Genomic DNA, 20,928 nt, shown 5'->3' on the forward strand with positions numbered 1-20,928 from the left:
AATTTGATTATCATGTGAAATTGGAGTCAGATTAAGCGTAGAGCTAAAGTAATATTGAAACTAAATTCTAATAAATTAAGTGAACTTCACTGGAGCACTGAAAAGACATACACACATTATCCCTTCGCCCACACCGTTGGATTTTCATCATTGGGCCAATGGGTGGTCTTTACGCCAACAACAAGTGGGTAAAGAGGTTTTTCTTCTTCAGAAAAAGGAAGGAAATACCATCATCTGTTTGCCTGGTCAACTTCAGATGTTGACAGCACTTTTGCAACAGCACACAACTTCTTCATAGCTGGAGAAATCTGCAACATGTAAGTATGTGAATCAATCATTTCAATTTGTTTTAAGAAAATTGTTAAATTGACATTTCCTTAACCATGTTCTAATAAATACAATTCATTAAGGAGTTATTGAGATAAATGATTTGAAATTATTGTGTGCCTCTCTCTCCACATTTTTTATTTTTTTATTATGGACAAACAAGTGAATTATTTTCAAAGTTTAAGCATGGACTTCAGACTCATATCACTGATCCTACACATCTCGGGTAAGATTATTGTGTTAATGGATTGTAGTGTATCAATGTCTTATCAAAATTAAAATATCAATATACTTTAGACCTTTTTGGACATTTTAGACATGAAGGAGAGTTGCCTTTCTGCTGTCATGTGGTTTGTCATATGAGGATCTTTCCTTCATCAATGCAAACTTTTTGGTCTAAGTGTTACCTTTTTCATCAGGTTCTCTAACACTGGACTGCCTCTCGATGACCCGTGAAGATGTTTGTGCTCTGAGTGAAAGCCCTGTGCAGCTGAGATGTTCTTATTCCAACACCAACATCAAAACTGTGTTCTGGTTCAGCCGGAAACAGAGTTCAAACTGGAGAAAGAGTGATGAACCTGAAGATTTGACTTTAGACTCGGACTACTCAGGACGGGTGAAGCAGGAGTTCATAAACGACTATTCAACTCTCACAATATCAGACCTGAGAGAGAGAGACTCTGGAGAATATCAGCTCATGTTCATCATGAAGGATGGAGTTAAATGTCTCAGCTCAGCTGCCTTCAATCTAACAGTCACAGGTGAAACTGAGTCTCATTTGAGTTTTCATTTGTAATGGGATCAATTATTTTGTAATTCTTTATTTTAATTTAGACCTGCAAGTGAGGATGAATCCTGAATCTACAGACCCGAGTGATCAGAGAGTAAAACTGACCTGTGATTCTTCCTGTGATTTGACGTCCAGACCGCATAATTACTTCTGGAAAAAAAATGGACAATATATAAATATTAATTCCAGAAGCATTACTGTTCCACCCAACAAAGCTGATGGCAGTTACGCCTGTTTTCTTACTGCAGATCTTAAGAGTTCCTCCTCTCCTGTGTGTGAGTGTGACACTTGATATGCTTATTAATAAGCACTCATATAATATCATTTCATACATGAGTATAAGTGGATATGTTTAAAGTTTTTTTCATATCAAGATGATTGTTCATTATGAAAATTCTTTGCAATTTTCTCATGCAATTTGTCTGTTCAAATCAAAGTGTGCATTTGAGACATGGTGTCAGGGTTCTGCCCTGGCAGCCTTGTCTGTGTTGTCTTTGTTTCATGTCTCTATGTTTGTGTTGCACATGGCTTTGTCTTTGTTTGTGTTTGCCATGTGCTCTTCTTGTCTCGCCTCCTTGTTTCCTGTTACCATGCTCCCTTGTTTAGTCCTTGTCTAGCTTGATTGTTTTCACCTGATCCTCATGTGTTAACTAATCTTTTATTTATCTTCTCTTTAGCTTGCCTTCAAGGTTGCAGTCTTGTATAACATTTTATTTTCCCTTTGCTATAGCTCCAGTTATATTTAGTTTCTTATTGTTTTCTTGTGTTCTTGTTTTTGCTAGTTTTTATTTTGTTCTTGTTTTTGTTATCTCTTGAGTGTGTTGGTTCCTGTCTGCTCCCTGAGATTCCCCATCTGCTGGTTCCTTCTGCCTGACAGTTAGACTGGTTCAGGGTCTGTGTGCAGCAGGCAGTGGCGGATTTAGCAAATTGGGGGCCCAAGGCGAAGGTATGTATGGGGCCCCCTCATTCGATCTTTAAAATAGAACGAAAAAAAAATGTACCGACTGATGGGTGGATAGGCAGGTAAAGCTAATCTACGGGGAAGTAAAGGTTGGAGAGGAGAGAAAAAAAACCTTCCCCTTCAATGTTTACATGGTACAATTTCTGGTAAGCTGATCAAATCACAAGAATTGAATTGAAATCATGAAATTTGTGTCAAGAAATAATAATAAAAAAAAAAACGTTTTTATTATTGCTTGACACAAATTTCACGATTTCAATTCAATTCTTGTGATTTGATTCAATATTGACTCATTTGGATAAATATTAAGTACACAAGACAGGCGTTAATTTTTCTCAACAACAACAAAAAAAAAAAAAAACGTAAACATAATGCGTTTTTATTATAACAACTTTATTTAATGATATAAGTACAAATATACTAAATATGTAATATAGTACACATATTTAGCCAAATACTCTCTATAGCTCTTTTTTTTCTAGCCAACAAACATGCTATAGCCTATATTATGGTCATTAAATGGCTTTCCTGAGGTAAATGTTGTGACAATTGTTCTCCAGCTGTTTTATTCACCCCTTTCTGCGGTTGAAAAACACTGATTGATCGATATTATGTATGAGGAATATACATTTCGGTAAGTTGGACTGTATCTTTCAACATTGTTCATGCGTGTTTATTTACAATTAGCTAGTAGAGATGATCGGTTCACGTGCCGCTAGGGATCTGTCACATCACATTTACAAGCGCCAAAACGGTATTTATAGTAAGTGGGTAAGAGGGGCGAACTGGGGAGAGGTGAGGTTGCATTTGGCTCTAAGCAAATCCACCTATACTCATGTGAGTGTGTGTATATCCATGTGAGTGTGTTAACGTTATCCTCACCTAGCGCCACTTCACAGCTAGCTGCTGCTGCTGTAGCGACATGTTCAATGCTTTGGACGTTATTATTCCTTTCTATATCCCCAACAGTAGCTGTAAAAAAGTAATCTTTGGCAGCGTTGCCAAATACTTATCTACGTCTTTTTTCTTTTTTCTTTTTGAGCCGCTTGGGTAACTTTGTTTCATTTTCGCGTTTAGACTCGTCTTTCTTCGTCTCTGTTTGTGTACTTCCCAGTTCTCCTGTCACTGCGTGTTTATCTTTCGCGCCGCGCACCGTTACGGACTAGTCCATTTCATTGTGAAAGTAGGGGGTGTATGTGTAGGGACAGATAACCATGAACTGGACATTTTAACTACTACTTCAACGTTTCAACGTATTTCTTAAGAATGTTAATAAAATGTACCATGCTTTTGAAGCGTCCATGATGATAAGGGGCTTTTTCTTTTTTGAAGTTGGTTGGGGGCCCCCCTACTACGACTGCTGGTAGGGGGGCCCAAGCAGCCGCCTACCTATGCCTCTATGTTAAGACCGCCACTGGCAGCAAGTATCAGATCTCTGCTTCATGGTTCCCTTTCAAGGGAACTCGCGTTGCGTCGAGATTGACGCTAGGGGAACGCTTCGCGTGATGATGTCTTGAAGCACATGTAAAATCAGCCCAATGGCGTGGCGGAACGTCAGATGCGGGTGACGTCACGTACCAGGAAACTATAAAGCCTGCTTGAAAACCAGAGAACAACAGCTTCTGTGTCTTCAGTAGCGCTCTATGTGAAATCTGTCTCTGTCTATTTATTGTTGTCTTGTCACTGAAAGCAATTATGTCCAGCGAACAGTTCAGAATGTGTGTGCATCCCTGCCCGCATAATATTACGGGTAGGGTTCTGTGCATTGTTTGTTTGGGAGAGGAGCATGCCCAGTCAGCACTCGAGGGTGCTGGCTGTGTGCATTGCGAGGCGCTGTCCATGCGCTCGCTCCGATCCCGGCTGAGTTTCTTCCGGGAAGCTCGCGTTCCCCAGGCCTCGGGTCCCGCTGCTGCCGAGGCACAGCGGCGATCTCAGTCCTGGGGTTCGCAAATGGATCTATCAGCGGGGTCTGAGACGGGCTCTGCCCTATCTCAGCCCTTACCTGATAGACCCGATGTCTATCATCAGGGTTCGGAAGCACGCGCTGTGGTTTCTTCCGCCCCGATGATAGAACAAACACTGCAATTGTCCAGTTCTGAGGAACTGGATGTTGTTAGTGTTGAGGCTGAGTCTGAGGAAGCCCCACCTCAGTCTCATGCATTTGAAGAATTGCTGGATGTAGTGACGAGAGCAGTTGATAGATTATGTATTGAATGGCCATCTGATAAACAGGACGTTCGTTCAAAAAGTAAACTTGACGAACGCTTCCTGCCCTCACGTGCACAACCACAACGCCGAAATCTGCCGTTTTTCCCCGATCTCCACACCGAGGTGTCGAGATCGTGGGGGAGACCAGTTTCTTATAGAGTTTTTAATTCACAAACCACGAATTATTCTGCTATATCTGGGTATAAAGAGCATGGTTATGGGGAGATGCCGAAGGTGGAAGAGACGCTTGCGAGCTATCTCTCTCCAGCGACGGCATCTTCACTAAAAGCTCCGGCGTTGCCTAATAAGCCCCTCAGAGTAACATCTTCTCTGGTGGGCAAGGCTTATTCAGCTTCTGGTCAGGCTGCAGCGTGTCTTCATACTATGTCACTGCTGCAGGCTTATCAGGCTGAATTATTGAGTGATTTGGATGAGGGCGGGGGTATTAGTCCTGAGGCTGTTGCTGAACTACGCAGAGCCACAGATCTGTCTCTCAGGGCCACCAAGGAGACCGCTAAATCAATCGGGCGGTCTATGGCAGCCCTGGTGGCCACTGAGAGGCATCTGTGGCTCAACCTCAGTGATATTAAGGACAAAGAGAAAAATGTTCTGTTAGATTCTCCTGTTTCTACGCATGGTCTCTTTGGCAACGCTGTTACTGCTGCTGTTGATAAGCTTCAGGAAGCATCTAAGCAGGCAGCTGCTTTGCAAAAACTTCTCCCCCGCCGATCTTTTCATGAGGCTGCTGAGCGGGAGCAGCCTCACTCATCTAAAAAGAGCACTGAACATCGTGCAACTCAAAAACAGAGCGTGTCCGCCCGTGCTCCCCCACATAAACCACGGGGACACGGAGGGCACGCTCAAACCCAGCAGCCTTCGAGGGGTAGAACGGATCTGAGGACCGTTATTACCGCCAAGAAGGCTGCTGGGAAAAAGTCCTGACGTCCGAGGGCTCAGGACAAATGAGGGTAGTCCCCCCCGAAGTGCAGCGGTCAACACCTCTTTTTACGGTGCCCGTCTCCCTTCGGTACCCTCAGGGGACCGTTCTGCCAACCCTGCCACCTCCGGTGTTTCAGGGCGCAGCGGTCTCCGGCGAGCACATACAGTGAGGAAAATAAGTATTTGAACACCCTGCTATTTTGCAAGTTCTCCCACTTGGAAATCATGGAGGGGTCTGAAATTGTCATCGTAGGTGCATGTCCACTGTGAGAGACATAATCTAAAAAAAAAAATCCAGAAATCACAATGTATGATTTTTTAACTATTTATTTGTATGATACAGCTGCAAATAAGTATTTGAACACCTGTCTATCAGCTAGAATTCTGACCCTCAAAGACCTGTTAGTCTGCCTTTAAAATGTCCACCTCCACTCCATTTATTATCCTAAATTAGATGCACCTGTTTGAGGTCGTTAGCTGCATAAAGACACCTGTCCACCCCATACAATCAGTAAGAATCCAACTACTAACATGGCCAAGACAAAAGAGCTGTCCAAAGACACTAGAGACAAAATTGTACACCTCCACAAGGCTGGAAAGGGCTACGGGGAAATTGCCAAGCAGCTTGGTGAAAAAAGGTCCACTGTTGGAGCAATCATTAGAAAATGGAAGAAGCTAAACATGACTGTCAGTCTCCCTCGGACTGGGGCTCCATGCAAGATCTCACCTCGTGGGGTCTCAATGATCCTAAGAAAGGTGAGAAATCAGCCCAGAACTACACGGGAGGAGCTGGTCAATGACCTGAAAAGAGCTGGGACCACCGTTTCCAAGGTTACTGTTGGTAATACACTAAGACGTCATGGTTTGAAATCATGCATGGCACGGAAGGTTCCCCAGCTTAAACCAGCACATGTCAAGGCCCGTCTTAAGTTTGCCAATGACCATTTGGATGATCCAGAGGAGTCATGGGAGAAAGTCATGTGGTCAGATGAGACCAAAATAGAACTTTTTGGTCATAATTCCACTAAACGTGTTTGGAGGAAGAAGAATGATGAGTACCATCCCAAGAACACCATCCCTACTGTGAAGCATGGGGGTGGTAGCATCATGCTTTGGGGGTGTTTTTTCTGCACATGGGACAGGGCGACTGCACTGTATTAAGGAGAGGATGACCGGGGCCATGTATTGCGAGATTTTGGGGAACAACCTCCTTCCCTCAGTTAGAGCATTGAAGATGGGTCGAGGCTGGGTCTTCCAACATGACAATGACCCGAAGCACACAGCCAGGATAACCAAGGAGTGGCTCTGTAAGAAGCATATCAAGGTTCTGGCGTGGCCTAGCCAGTCTCCAGACCTAAACCCAATAGAGAATCTTTGGAGGGAGCTCAAACTCCGTGTTTCTCAGCGACAGCCCAGAAACCTGACTGATCTAGAGAAGATCTGTGTGGAGGAGTGGGCCAAAATCCCTCTTGCAGTGTGTGCAAACCTGGTGAAAAACTACAGGAAACGTTTGACCTCTGTAATTGCAAACAAAGGCTACTGTACCAAATATTAACATTGATTTTCTCAGGTGTTCAAATACTTATTTGCAGCTGTATCATACAAATAAATAGTTAAAAAATCATACATTGTGATTTCTGGATTTTTTTTTAAGATTACGTCTCTCACAGTGGACATGCACCTACGATGACAATTTCAGACCCCTCCATGATTTCTAAGTGGGAGAACTTGCAAAATAGCAGGGTGTTCAAATACTTATTTTCCTCACTGTATCTCAAGGACCACCCGGAAACGTAGTGGCCTCGGGATGCCCGCCCCCTCTGAGGAGGGTGTTAGAGCAGTCCGTTCAGTCGTTCCCTGCCGGTGCGCCGCTACAGGGCGACGAGCCGACTACTCAACAGCAACAAAATCCAGAAACCAGTCTCGAGAGACTGGTACCTCTAGTAGAATCTTTGACAGCGTGGAAGCTACTGTCAAATGTTTCTCGTTGGGTCCTGCAGACCGTGGAAAAAGGGTATCAAATACAATTCAAGAAACGCCCACCTCGGTTTATGGGGGTTCTACCCACAGTGGTGGACCCCGAGCAGGTTCTGGAACAGGAAGTAAACACTCTGTTAGAGAAAGGGGCCATAGAATATGTACCTCCCTCCAACAGGGAAACCGGGTTCTACAGCCGGTACTTCATAGTTCCAAAAAAGGACGGGGGATTGCGTCCCATTTTAGATCTTCGAGTTCTGAACGAGTCAGTCATGCAACTCAAGTTCAAAATGTTAACATTGAGACAAATCGTGCCACAGATCAGGTCCGAGGACTGGTTTGTCACGATAGACCTCAAGGACCTTTCCATCCGTCCGTGTCATTGGAAGTTCCTGAGGTTTGCTTTCGGGGGCAAAGCATACCAATATCGAGTTCTTCCATTCGGCCTAGCTTTATCACCCCACACTTTCACCAAATGCGTGGATGCAGCTCTGGCGCCTCCAGGGTATTCGCATCATGAATTACATCGACGATTGGTTGATTTTAGCTCAGTCGCATCAGATGGCGGTTCAACATCGAGATGTTGTTCTCGCCCATATGAAGGAGTTGGGGTTACGGCTGAACGCCAAGAAGAGTGTGCTTTCTCCACTTCAGAGGACCACTTTCTTAGGCGTGGTTTGGGATTCAGTGTCGATGCAGGCGCACCTGTCACCGTCACGCATAGAATCTATCCTTGCAGCTGTGAAAAGTGTAAAGCTAGGCCAGCTACTCACTGTCAAACAGTTCCAGAGACTGTTGGGTCTCATGGCAGCAGCTTCCAACGTGATACCTTTTGGACTGCTACACATGAGGCCCCTGCAGTGGTGGCTCAGGACCACCAGGGGGTTTTCCCCGAGGGGCAACCCATTTCGCACAATCAAGGTCATGCGGCGATGCCTACGTGCCTTGGTTATGTGGAAGAAACCTTGGTTCCTGTCCCAAGGCCCAGTGCTGGGAGCTCCTTGTCGTCGCAAACTGCTAACGACGGATGCTTCCCTCACGGGCTGGGGAGCGATCCTAGAGGGTCGCTCATCTCAAGGTCTGTGGGAAGACCATCATCGTTCCTGGCATATCAATCGCCTAGAGATGTTAGCTGTCTTCCGGGCTCTGAGGAGCTTTATCACAGATCTCAGGGGACACCATGTGCTAGTACATACGGACAACACTTCGGTAGTCGCCTATATAAATCACCAAGGGGGTTTGCGCTCGCACCCATTATCCAATCTGGCACGCCATATCCTCTTGTGGTCCCAGGGGAAGTTGCTGTCTCTCAGGGCAGCCTACATCCCCGGGGTCCAGAATTTAGGAGCAGACACTCTGTCGAGACAGGGGCTGAGGCCCGGGGAATGGAGGCTCCACCCCGAGGTGGTGGAGCTGATATGGAGGGAGTTTGGCCAAGCACAAGTGGATCTGTTTGCGTCTCGAGAGACGTCTCACTGTCCACTTTGGTTCTCCCTCACGCATCCAGCTCCTCTGGGACTGGATGCTATGGTGCAGACGTGGCCGAGGCTACGTCTGTACGCTTTTCCCCCAGTTGCTCTGCTCCCGGGAGTTCTGGAGAGAGTTCGCAGGGACCGGGTTTGCCTGCTTCTTATAGCCCCGCGCTGGCCGGGCAGAGTATGGTTTCCCGATCTTGTGTCGCTCCTCGACGGGCCTCCTCTGGAGCTACCCGTCAGGAGGGACCTTCTGTCCCAGGCGGAGGGCTCGATATTTCACCCTCGGCCAGAACTGTGGAACCTGTGGGCTTGGCCTCTGAGGGGGCCCAGCTCATAGAGTCAGGTCTCTCAACTGAGGTTGTTGAGACCATTCTACAGTCCAGAGCTCCCTCCACGAGGAAACTTTATGCCCTGAAGTGGAGAGTATTCACTTCTTGGTGTAGTGACCGTCGGTTGGACCCAGTTCACTGCCCAGTTGGTACAGTGCTGGAATTCCTGCAAGAACGGTTCACTGCAGGTCTGACCCCATCCACTTTAAAGGTTTATGTGGCGGCCATAGGTGCTTACCACATTCCTTTGGGTGGAATGTCTGTGGGGAAGGACCCTCTGGTATCTCGTTTCCTTCGTGGCACCTGGAGGCTGAGGCCTGCAGTTCGCTCTAGGGTGCCACCGTGGGATTTGTCCATTGCGCTGCAAGGCCTTTCCCTGGCCCCCTTTGAGCCTATTGAGGAGGTTCCTGAGAAGTTTTTAACATTGAAAGCTCTGTTCCTCCTAGCCATTTCCTCTCTTAAGAGGATAGGGGACCTCCAAGCACTGTCGGTTGCCCCGTCATGCTTGGAGTTTGCTCCGGGTATGGTGAAAGCTTTTCTGCATCCAAGACCGGGCTATATCCCCAAGGTCCCCACTAACGTGGCCAGACCTATTATATTGCAGGCCTTCTGTCCTCCTCCCTTTCAGAATGCGGACCAGGAGACTAATAATTTGCTTTGCCCAGTCCGGGCATTAGACGCTTATGTCCACAGAGCTGCCCTGTGGCGTAAAAGTGATCAATTATTTGTGTGCTTTGGGTCCCCTAACAAGGGATCTCCAGTGTCTAAGCAAAGGATGAGCAAGTGGGTGGTTGAGGCCATTTCGCTTGCTTATGAGGCAGCCGGACAGCCTTCTCCTATGGCTGTCCGGTCGCACTCTACTAGGAGTATGGCGGCCTCCAAGGCCCTTATATCAGGAGTGTCCTTACAGGACGTTTGTGATGCGGCAGGCTGGTCCTCACCGCACACTTTCGTCAGATTTTACTCCTTGGACCTGGACTCTACTCCAGGGTCTCATGTTCTGTCTTCCTAGTGCTGCTCTTCGTGATTTCACACAGGACAGACATTTGTAGCTATGGTGGCGTTGGTATAGACGTTCCCCTAGCGTCAATCTCGACGCAACACGAGTTCCCTTGAAAGGGAACGCCTCGGTTACGACTGTAACCTCGGTTCCCTGAAGAGGGAACGAGCGTTGCGTCACCTTGCCATATCTCCTTCATGCTGGTCAGTGGCTACTTCAGACTTTCAGAGCTGTTGTTCTCTGGTTTTCAAGCAGGCTTTATAGTTTCCTGGTACGTGACGTCACCCGCATCTGACGTTCCGCCACGCCATTTGGCTGATTTTACATGTGCTTCAAGACATCATCACGCGAAGCGTTCCCCTAGCGTCAATCTCGACGCAACGCTCGTTCCCTCTTCAGGGAACCGAGGTTACAGTCGTAACCGAGGCGTTCCTTGCCCTGTCTTCACCACAACCATCTGCCTGGCCTGGTCACGTCCTCAGCAGTTCTTCGACCTGTTGTCCTCTGGAGTTGGTTCCAGCAGTCACCCACAGCTGTCCTGTCATTGTTTCCTGTTGACCCTACTGTTTGGACTGTTCCTGCCTCACCCTCTCTGTCACAGTGTCTGGTTTTGTGTATCTGTTGATATGTTTGTGGGTGTGGGATCTGTGTGTGGTTTGCTTGTTTGTTGCTTAGAAACCAGCTGATCACTTAATCAGCCCACAGCCCACAGCTGCAGCTAGTTAATTCTGTTTGTTAGCTGCCTATATCTAGCGGGAGTGATTATTGCATGTTGTCGGTTCGTCACTCTTGTCATTCCTGTTTGTGCTCTCTTACCCAGTTCCGGTGCCTGGTTTCCTTGCGGAGATAATTCCTAGGTCTTGTCTGTGTTCCCAGACTTCTGGAGATCGTTGGAGTCCTCTTCTTCCAGTTACCGTTTGACATCCGCTCAAGGACTATTCATATCACTCATCCTCTCCTGTGTAACTGCTTCCAGGTCGCCCGTCTGCTAATCGTGGTGTTTTGAGTGTTTCCATCAGTTCAACCCGTTTGTCAATAAAACGCTTGCTTGCAATTGTATCTTTGACTCTCATTGTGACACTCTCTTGTACTGTCGTCTATTAATAAATATCACTCCCTTGCTCAGTCTGTGTCTGGGTCTCCCCTATTTGAATCCTGACACATGGGGTCTGTCCCAATACCCACACTTACAGACTTTGCACTTGACCCCTCATCTGTTTGTGTGACTTTTCCTGAATTTGTGACAAACATTCATCTTGTTGTGATCAAGCCTTAATAAAGCCTTAATTATGACTTTCACAGCAGCTTTCTGTGTCTCTTTCAGGTATTTCTAAGAGTGGCTGCTGGAATGTGCCTTACTCCTCTAGAAGAGTCTGTGCTTTGATGGGCTCAACAGTAGATATTTCCAGCACATACTCCCATCCCTCTGGTTATACTGTAAGTAAAACATTCTGGCATTACTTTAAGCCTGGTGACTTCAAGGATCTTCGTGAGGAGCATCAGTTCGCTGGTCGTGTGGAGTATGAGGGAAACACACTGAGAATCAAAGAGCTCAAGATGAACGACTCTGGAGAATATCAGTTCAGGATCATCACTGACAGGACAGAAGGAATATACTCTGGATCACCTGGAGTCATTCTTACTGTTACAGGTAACTGATCATGATGGATTTGATAACATCTTAATGCCACTAATTGTGGCAAGCTTTTCACAAGCCAAAACTATTGTAAAAAAAATAAAAAAATATATTTTTTACATGACTTGTTGTTGTAATGATAGGCCCTAACATTTTATCTTACTTCAACTCTGTTTTTCAGATACGCAGGTGATAAGCAGCCCAAACATGATATCAGAGGGACAAGAAGTGATATTAAGCTGTTCAGCTAAATGCACTCTGAACAACAAACATACTTACATCTGGTTCAAGAACGGACGGCAGGTAACGGATGGATTCACTAAAGCCAACAAGCTGTACCTGGACTCAGTCAGCAATGAAGAGCTTCAAGAGTATTCCTGTGCTGTAGAAGGTGACACATCTCTCATGATACGTGTGCTTTAGTCTGAAATGATTGTTTCTCTGATAGTCATGATTCACTTCTTTGTGTTTTGAAGTGGACAGCCATTATATAGTCATTCTGCTGGTGTTTTTACCTCAGTTTCTCATAATAGCGGCTCTGTGGATGTGGTGAGTAAAACATCCAGTGAAATTCACAATTGCATGATGTACAGTGAATATAATGAAATTAATTCAGATTATAAGAATGTGAATTATGATTCAACAGGTTTTTCATCAGAATGCATCTAATCTCAAAATCAAATGGAAGACAAAAGTGAAGGTGAGAGAGAGAGACTGAGAGAGAGAGAGACTGAGAGAGAGAGAGACTGAGAGAGAGAGAGAGACTGAGAGAGAGAGAGACTGAGAGAGAGAGAGACTGAGAGAGAGAGAGAGACTGAGAGAGAGAGACTGAGAGAGAGACTGCTATAAGACATGCATTGATAAACACTGTGAATGTATTTAATGTCTTTCTATTTGTCTGTCTCAGAATCTGATGTTCCACATCTGTTCATCTGCTGTCTGTCCATCAGAGCTGGTGGAGTGATGATGTCATTGTGTTCTTCCATTGTGAGATCATCACCTAGCAACAGTGACACAGTGATGTCATATACAGTAACCTATCAATGACTGCCCAGTTTTCATAATCAAACAAAACGAAAGGTTTAAGGATTTTTTCCCCTCCTTATGCTTAATTTAAGAAACTTTTTATTTCTTTAAATATCCTTTAAGGATACACTTTAATGAAATGTTCTGTTTATCTTTAACTTATGAATCTTTATGTTTTAGTGCACACTTTCATATTTTATATTTCAATGGATGAACTGTAACCGCAGTAATGATGCACAACAAAATCAATAAAACAATTAAATAAGTGGACAGATTGTTTATTAACCAGGATTTGTATTCTACTTAATTCTACTTTTTAATATCTGTGGTAAGCTGGCTGTGACGTGGGGTGTCAATATTTGTTTTCAGGATGTCTGTTAATGGCATGAAAACACATTGAAGGTCCAGACTCAGTGACATATCAACTATTCAGTATTCCCTTGACTATTTTAGTTTCCCTGTTCTTTTAAACGGTCAAATTTTTGCTTTAGAGAAACATTTACTCAAATCAAAAACATTGCAACATCTTTGGTCTACACAAAGAAAACAGTAGCATCAGCAGTCAAATAAACAAAATATAACAAACACTATCTGGACTAGTAAAGTAATAGTAGAAGGTGTAAGCTTCATTTTTGGGGAAAAACATGCACTACATTCTGGTATACAACATCATCTCTTTGTAGCCTGGCATTACCTGAGCAAAATACAAAATCAAAGTAACAAAAATCTATGTTTCTTAGAATTCAGTTCTTATAAGACAATTTCTTAAATACTGGTCATAAGACGGTCCTTTAAGGCTTAAGATTGATATTAAGTGATCACTTTTAAAGGGTTAAATTCACCCAAAAACTTTTTCCAAACCCCGTAAGACTTTAGTTCATCTTTGGAACACAAATGAAGATCTTTTTGAGGAAATCTGAGAGATTTTTGTCCATTCAAAAAGTTCATAAAGAGATCATATACTAACCCATTTGAATAGAGCGGTTTAGTTCAAATTTTCTGAAGAGACACGATCACTAGACATGATGAACAGACTTAATTTAGGCTTTTATTCATATAAACATTCATCAACGCACACAAGTGGTAGTTGCCTAGGCTGTCAATGGAGGGACAGAAATATCTCAGATTTCATTAAAAATAACTTAATTTGTGTTCCGAAGATGTACAAAAGCCTTACGGGTTTGGAACGACGTGAGGGTGAGTCAATTACAGAATTTCAATTTTTGTGTAAACTATCCCTTTAATAACTTAAGTGTGCAAGACACCATTGAGGTTTTAGATTAGGTCTGGTATTTGTTAACTGATTTACAGTGCATATATGCATCAAATTTTGGACAGTCAGATCAACTAGTTTTCCCATTATATTAGACTGGCAATCTTCAATCATGCACCTGAATGCCAAAACATTTATGTAAAGGTACATAAACTGCCTATCTATCTGGTTGTAGTGTGTAATCATTTACACTATAATTATTTGTTTTTAATTTCTGAAAATAATTTTTTTGAAATGATATTAACTGCCCTGATATTATAATGAAGAAAATGCCTAAAATTCTTGAAAAGATAATATAGAACATACTAATAAACAAAATACTATAATCAAAACTGCTGGGTCGTTCTGTGTCAAATCAACCAGATTTCAGAAACTTCCCTGGCTAAAATTTTTGATTTTGTTAATATGTTTTCTGAAGACATAAATAGTGATGAAAGCCAAACTATACTATGTCCTGGATGAATATTTTCAGAGTTATCAACTATTTTTTGGAAGGGGGTCAAATTGAAAGATTTCACCTGAGATTTGGAGCTAAATTACATGAGGAGGACAATGACTTTATAAAGATTGCAGCATGATTTTTGTATTTTTACAAATCTATGCAATTCTTTCAATAGAGGGAAACGAGATATCTATTTTTAATTTCAACATTATATCTTTTCCGATATTCCTCTTTAAAAGAAAAAAGTATCAGCAGTATGCAAAGTGACCCACATTTGGTTTTTGACCTCTGATAAAGTCTACAATTTAACAATTTACTCATGGAGCCACATTGAGATCCCTGTCACACCACACTGAAGCACAGGCAACAGGACGACAGTTCACAGGACTTTCAAGAGGATTCTCAGGAAACACAGGTAATATCACAGAGTGTCAATCAGGCACTGGAATGACTTAACTTGAGTAAACAGTTTCTTGCAGGATGGACCATGGGAACAATGGAACATGGAACAAACATGGACTAAACAGAGTCCATGTGGTGAAAACTAAGAATAAACATAACCAGATATCCCTGACAAGTGCTTAGTAAAAAGATGCCATTAATCAAATATTTAAAATATACAGTCTTTATGTTGTTTATGAAATTCAATGTGTAAGTATTGCATTATAAAAATATATTAGAAAACTTTAATGTTAATAACAGAAAAGTTTGCAATGAATTAGTTCATATTTTTAGTCGATTGACGGCACTATTGCAATATCTTTAATAATTCTTGAGTTACAGGTATGCAAACTTTGGGAAAAAAATGTAAAGTGCTTTTTCCCATTTCTGAACTATCACCGTTGGCGTATACTGTATAATGCAACAAGGCTTGCTAAAGTCAACAGATTTTAATAAAATATCTACCTATGTCTAAATATCAGAAACTTTGATCTGTTTATGACAAAGGAAGATTATTTTAGGTTGTAAAATGGCATGTGGTGTGACTCCTCCAAAACTGTATGTTTGTGAATTAATAGTTTCATCACATGACGTGTCATTAAATCATTGAATTAACTTGTAAACGTAATGTAACATTTGGGAAACATAAAGCCTAAAAGTGAACTTGAAGCTACAAAACATGAAGATGCTCATGTAGTGGAGAGTTAACTGTCGCTGCCCAACAACAAATGGGTAAAGAGGTTTTTTCGGCTTCAGAAAAAGGAAGGAAATATTATCATCTGTTCGCCTGGTCAACTTCAGACGCTGTCAGCACTTTTGCAACGGCACACAACTTCTTCATAGCTGGAGAAATCTGCAACATGTAAGTATGTGAATCAGTCATTTAAATTTGTTTTAAGAAAATTGTCTTAACCATGTTCAACAAATACAATTCATGTAGGAGTTATTGAGATAAATGATTTGAAATTATTGTGTGCCTCTCTCTCCACATTTTTGTTTTTTTTTCATTCTGGACAAACAAGTGAATTATTTTCAAAGTTTAAGCATGGACTTCAGACTCATATCACTGATCCTACTTATACACATCTCGGGTAAGATTATTGTGTTAATGGATTGTAGTGTATCAATGTCTTATCAAAATTAAAATATCAATATACTTTAGACATTTTAGACATGAAGGAGAGTTGCCTCACTGCTGTCATGTGGTTTGTCATATGATGATCTTTCCTTCATCAAAATCTTTGGTCTAAGTGTTACCTTTTTCATCAGGTTCTCTAACACTGGACTGCCTCTCGGTGACCCGTGAAGATGTTTGTGCTCTGAGTGAAAGCCCTGTGCAGCTGAGATGTTCTCATTCCAACATCAACATCAAAACTGTGTTCTGGTTCAGCCGGAAACAGAGTTCAAACTGGAGAAAGAGTGATGAACCTGAAGATTTGACTTTAGACTCGGACTACTCAGGACGGGTGAAGCAGGAGTTCAGAAACGACTATTCAACTCTCACAATATCAGACCTGAGAGAGAGACTCTGGAGAATATCAGCTCATGTTCATCATGAAGGACGGAGTTAAACGTCTCAGCTCAGCCGCCTTCAATCTAACAGTCACAGGTGAAACTGAGTCTCATTTGAGTTTTCATTTGTAATGGGATCAATTATTTTGTAATTCTTTATTTTAATTTAGACCTGCAAGTGAGGATGAATCCTGCATCTACAGACCCGAGCGATCAGAGAGTAAAACTGACCTGTGATTCTTCCTGTGATTTGACGTCCAGACCGCAGAATTACTTCTGGAAAAAAAATGGACAATATTTAAATATTAATTCCAGAAGCATTACTGTTCCACCCAACGAAGCTGATGGCAGTTACGCCTGTTTACTTACTGCAGATTTTAAGAATTCCTCCTCTCCTGTGTGTGAGTGTGACACTTGATATGTTTATTAATAAGCACTAATATAATATCAGTGTTCATACATGAGTCTATGTGGACACGTTTAAAGGTTTTTTCATATCAAGATGATTGTTCATTATGAAAATTCTTTGCGATTTTCTAATGCAATTTGTCTATTCAAATCAAAGTGTGCATTTGAGACATGGTGTCTGTCCCAGTACCCACACTTGCAGACTTTGCACTTGACCCCTCATCTGTTTGCATGATGTTTTTCTTGAATTTGTGACAAACATTCATCTTGTTGTGATCAAGCCTTAATAAAGCCTTAATTATGACTTTCACAGCAGGACTCTGTGTCTCTTCCAGGTATTTCTAAGAGCGGCTGCTGGGATGTGTCTTACTCCTCTAGAAGAGTCTGTGCTTTGATGGGCTCAACAGTAGATATTTCCAGCACATACTCACATCCCTCTGGTTATACTGTAAGTAAAACATTCTGGCATTATGTTCAGCCTGGTCACTTCAAGGATCTGCGTGAGGAGCATCAGTTCGCTGGTCGTGTGGATTATGAGGGAAACACACTGAGAATCAAAGAGCTCAAGATGAACGACTCTGGAGAATATAAATTCAGGATCATCACTGACAGGACAGGAGAAACACACTCTGGATCACCTGGAGTCATTCTTACTGTTACAGGTAACTGATCATGAAGGATTTGATCAACATTTTAATTAGAAGATTCACAGAAAATTTACTGCCATCAAGAATACAATATTCCATTTTATAAAGTTTTTTTTTTTTCCATGTCAGTCAAAATCAGTGTTAAGCCCAACTTGAAATACTTCAACTCTGTTTTTCAGATACGCAGGTGATAAGCAGCCCAAACATGATATCAGAGGGACAAGAAGTGATATTAAGCTGTTCAACTAAATGCACTCTGAACAACAAACATACTTACATCTGGTACAAGAACGGACGGCTGGTAACGGATGGATTCACTAAAGCCAACAAGCTGTACCTGGACTCAGTCAGCAATGAAGAGCTTCAAGAGTATTCCTGTGCTGTAGAAGGTGACACTTCTCTCATGATACGTGTGCTTTAGTCTGAAATGATTGTTTCTCTGATAGTCATGATTCACTTCTTTGTGTTGTGAAGATCCAGTGGACAGCACAGCGTTCAGCCATTATACAGTCATTCTGCTGGTGTTTTTACCTCAGTTTCTCATAATAGCGGCTCTGTGGATGTGGTGAGTAAAACATCCAGTGAAATTCACAATTGAATGATGTACAGTGAATATAATGAAATTAATTCCGATTATAAGAATGTGAATTATGATTCAACAGGTTTTTCATCAGAATGCATCTAATCTTAAAATCAAATGGAAGACAAAAGTGAAGGTGAGAAATGATGTATATAGAGAATCTGCTATAAGACATGCATTGATAAACACTGTGAATGTATTTAATGTCTTTCTATTTGTCTGTCTCAGAATCTGATGTTCCACATCTGTTCATCTGCTGTCTGTCCATCAGAGCTGGTGGAGTGATGATGTCATTGTGTTCTTCCATTGTGAGATCATCACCTAGCAACAGTCAGAACTATCAACAGCGACACAGTGATACAGTGATGTCATATACAGTAACCTATCAGTGACTGCCCAGTTTTCATAATCAAACAAAACGATAGTACAGGTTTATTTATTTTTTTCCTCCTTATGCTTAATTTAAGAAACTTTTTATTCTTTAAATATCCTTTAAGGATACACTTTAATGAAGTGGTGTAAATTTATGTTCTGTTTATCTTTAACTTATGAATCTTTATGTTTTAGTGCACACTTTCATATTTTATATTTCAATGGATGAACTGTAACCGCAGTAATGATGCACAACAAAATCAATAAAACAATTAAATAAGTGGACAGATTGTATATTAACCAGGATTTGTATTCTACTTAATTCTACTTTTTAATATCTGTGGTAAGCTGGCTGTGACGTGGGGTGTCAATATTTGTTTTCAGGATGTCTGTTAATGGCATGAAAACACATTGAAGGTCCAGACTCAGTGACATATCAACTATTCAGTATTCACTTGACTATTTTAGTTTCCCTGTTCTTTTAAACGGTCTAATTTTTGCTTTAGAGAAACATTTACTCAAATCAAAAACATTGCAACATCTTTGGCCTACACAACGAAAACAGTAGCATCAGCAGTCAAATAAACAAAATATAACAAACACTATCTGGACTAGTAAAGTAATAGTAGAAGGTGTAAGCTTCATTTTTGGGGAAAAACATGCACTACATTCTGGTATACAACATAATCTCTTTGTAGCCTGGCATTACCTGAGCAAAATACAAAATCAAAGTAACAAAAATCTATGTTTCTTAGAATTCATTTCTTATAAGACAATTTCTTAAATACTTGTCATAAGACGGTCCTTTAAGGCTTAAGATTGATATTAAGTGATCACTTTTAAAGGGTTAAATTCACCCAAAAAAAAATTTCCGAACCCCGTAAGACTTTAATTCATCTTTGGAACACAAATGAAGATCTTTTTGAGGAAATCTGAGAGATTTTTGTCCATTCAAAAAGTTCATAAAGAGATCATATACTAACCCATTTGAATAGAGCGGTTTAGTTCAAATTTTCTGAAGAGACACGATCACTATATATGATGAACAGACTTAATTTAGGCTTTTATTCATATAAACATTGATCAACGCACACAAGTTGTAGTTGCCAAGGCTGTCAATGGAGGGACAGAAATATCTCAGATTTCATTAAAAATAACTTAATTTGTGTTCCGAAGATGTACAAAAGCCTTACGGGTTTGGAACGACGTGAGGGTGAGTCAATTACAGAATTTCAATTTTTGTGTAAACTATCCCTTTAATAACTTAAGTGTGCAAGACACCATTGAAGTTTTAGATTAGGTCTGGTATTTGTTAACTGATTTACAGTGCATATATGCATCAAATTTTGGACAGTCAGATCAACTAGTTTTCCCATTCTATTAGACTGGCAATCTTCAATCATGCACCCGAATGGCAAAACATTTATGTAAAGGTACATAAACTGCCTATCTATCTGGTTGTATTGTGTAATCATTTACACTATAATTATTTGTCTTTAATTTCTGAAAATATTTTTTTTGAAATGATATTAACTGCCCTGATATTATAATGAAGAAAATGCCTAAAATTCTTGAAAAGATAATATAGAACATACTAATAAACAAAATACTATAATCAAAACTGCTGGGTCGTTCTGTGTCAAATCAACCAGATTTCAGAAACTTCCCTGGCTAAAATTTTTGATTTTGTTAATATGTTTTCTGAAGACATAAATAGTGATGAAAGCCAAACTATACTATGTCCTGGATGAATATTTTCAGAGTTATCAACTGTTTTTTTTGAATGGGGTCAAAATGAAAGATTTCACCTGAGATTTGGAGCTAAATTACATGAGGAGGACAATGACTTTATAAAGATTGCAGCATGATTTTTGTATTTTTACAAATCTATGCAATTCTTTCAATAGAGGGAAACGAGACATCTATTTTTAATTTCAACATTATATATGTCTTTTCCGATATTCCTCTTTAAAAGAAAAAAGTATCAGCAGTATGCAAAGTGACCCACATTTGGTTTTTGACCTCTGATAAAGTCTACAATTTAACAATTTACTCATGGAGCCACATTGAGATCCCTGTCACACCACACTGAAGCACAGGCAACAGGACGACAGTTCACAGGACTTTCAAGAGGATTCTCAGGAAACACAGGTAATATCACAGAGTGTCAATCAGGCACTGGAATGACTTAACTTGAGTAAACAGTTTCTTGCAGGATGGACCATGGGAACAATGGAACATGGAACAAACATGGACTAAACAGAGTCCATGTGGTGAAAACTAAGAATAAACATAACCAGATATCCCTGACAAGTGCTTAGTAAAAAGATGCCATTAATCAAATATTCAAAATATACAGTCTTTATGTTGTTTATGAAATTCAATGTGTAAGTATTGCAATATAAAAATATATTAGAAAACTTTAATGTTAATAACAGAAAAGTTTGCAATGAATTAGTTCATATTTTTAGTTGATTGACGGCACTATTGCAATATCTTTAATAATTCTTGAGTTACAGGTATGCAAACTTTGGGAAAAAAATGTAAAGTGCTTTTTCCCATTTCTGAACTATCACCGTTGGCGT

At 41.2% G+C, this 20,928-nt stretch overlaps 1 protein-coding gene across 3 annotated transcripts; it reads left to right on the forward strand.

Moving 5' to 3' along the window:
- The first annotated feature begins 256 nt into the window (after positions 1–256).
- On the forward strand, positions 257–12,938 carry LOC311084448 (sialoadhesin-like). Of its 3 annotated transcripts, none has more exons than XM_084116470.1 (9): positions 257–317; positions 491–553; positions 747–1,088; positions 1,162–1,392; positions 11,331–11,657; positions 11,824–12,032; positions 12,115–12,191; positions 12,289–12,342; positions 12,550–12,938. In XM_084116470.1, the coding sequence occupies exons 2-8, from the start codon at positions 514–516 to the stop codon at positions 12,338–12,340; spliced, it is 1,278 nt and encodes a 425-aa protein (XP_083972596.1). In that variant the 5' UTR covers positions 257–317; positions 491–513; the 3' UTR covers positions 12,341–12,342; positions 12,550–12,938. The 3 variants fall into 3 exon arrangements, with proteins under 3 accessions (XP_083972596.1, XP_083972595.1, XP_083972594.1); XM_084116469.1 differs by having other exon boundaries at positions 284–321; positions 11,824–12,033; positions 12,119–12,191; XM_084116468.1 differs by having other exon boundaries at positions 284–321.
- The last annotated feature ends 7,990 nt before the right edge of the window (positions 12,939–20,928 follow it).

Source organism: Abramis brama (genome assembly GCF_963993115.1).
Source record: "Abramis brama genome assembly, chromosome: 6".
NCBI lineage: Eukaryota > Metazoa > Chordata > Actinopteri > Cypriniformes > Leuciscidae > Abramis > Abramis brama.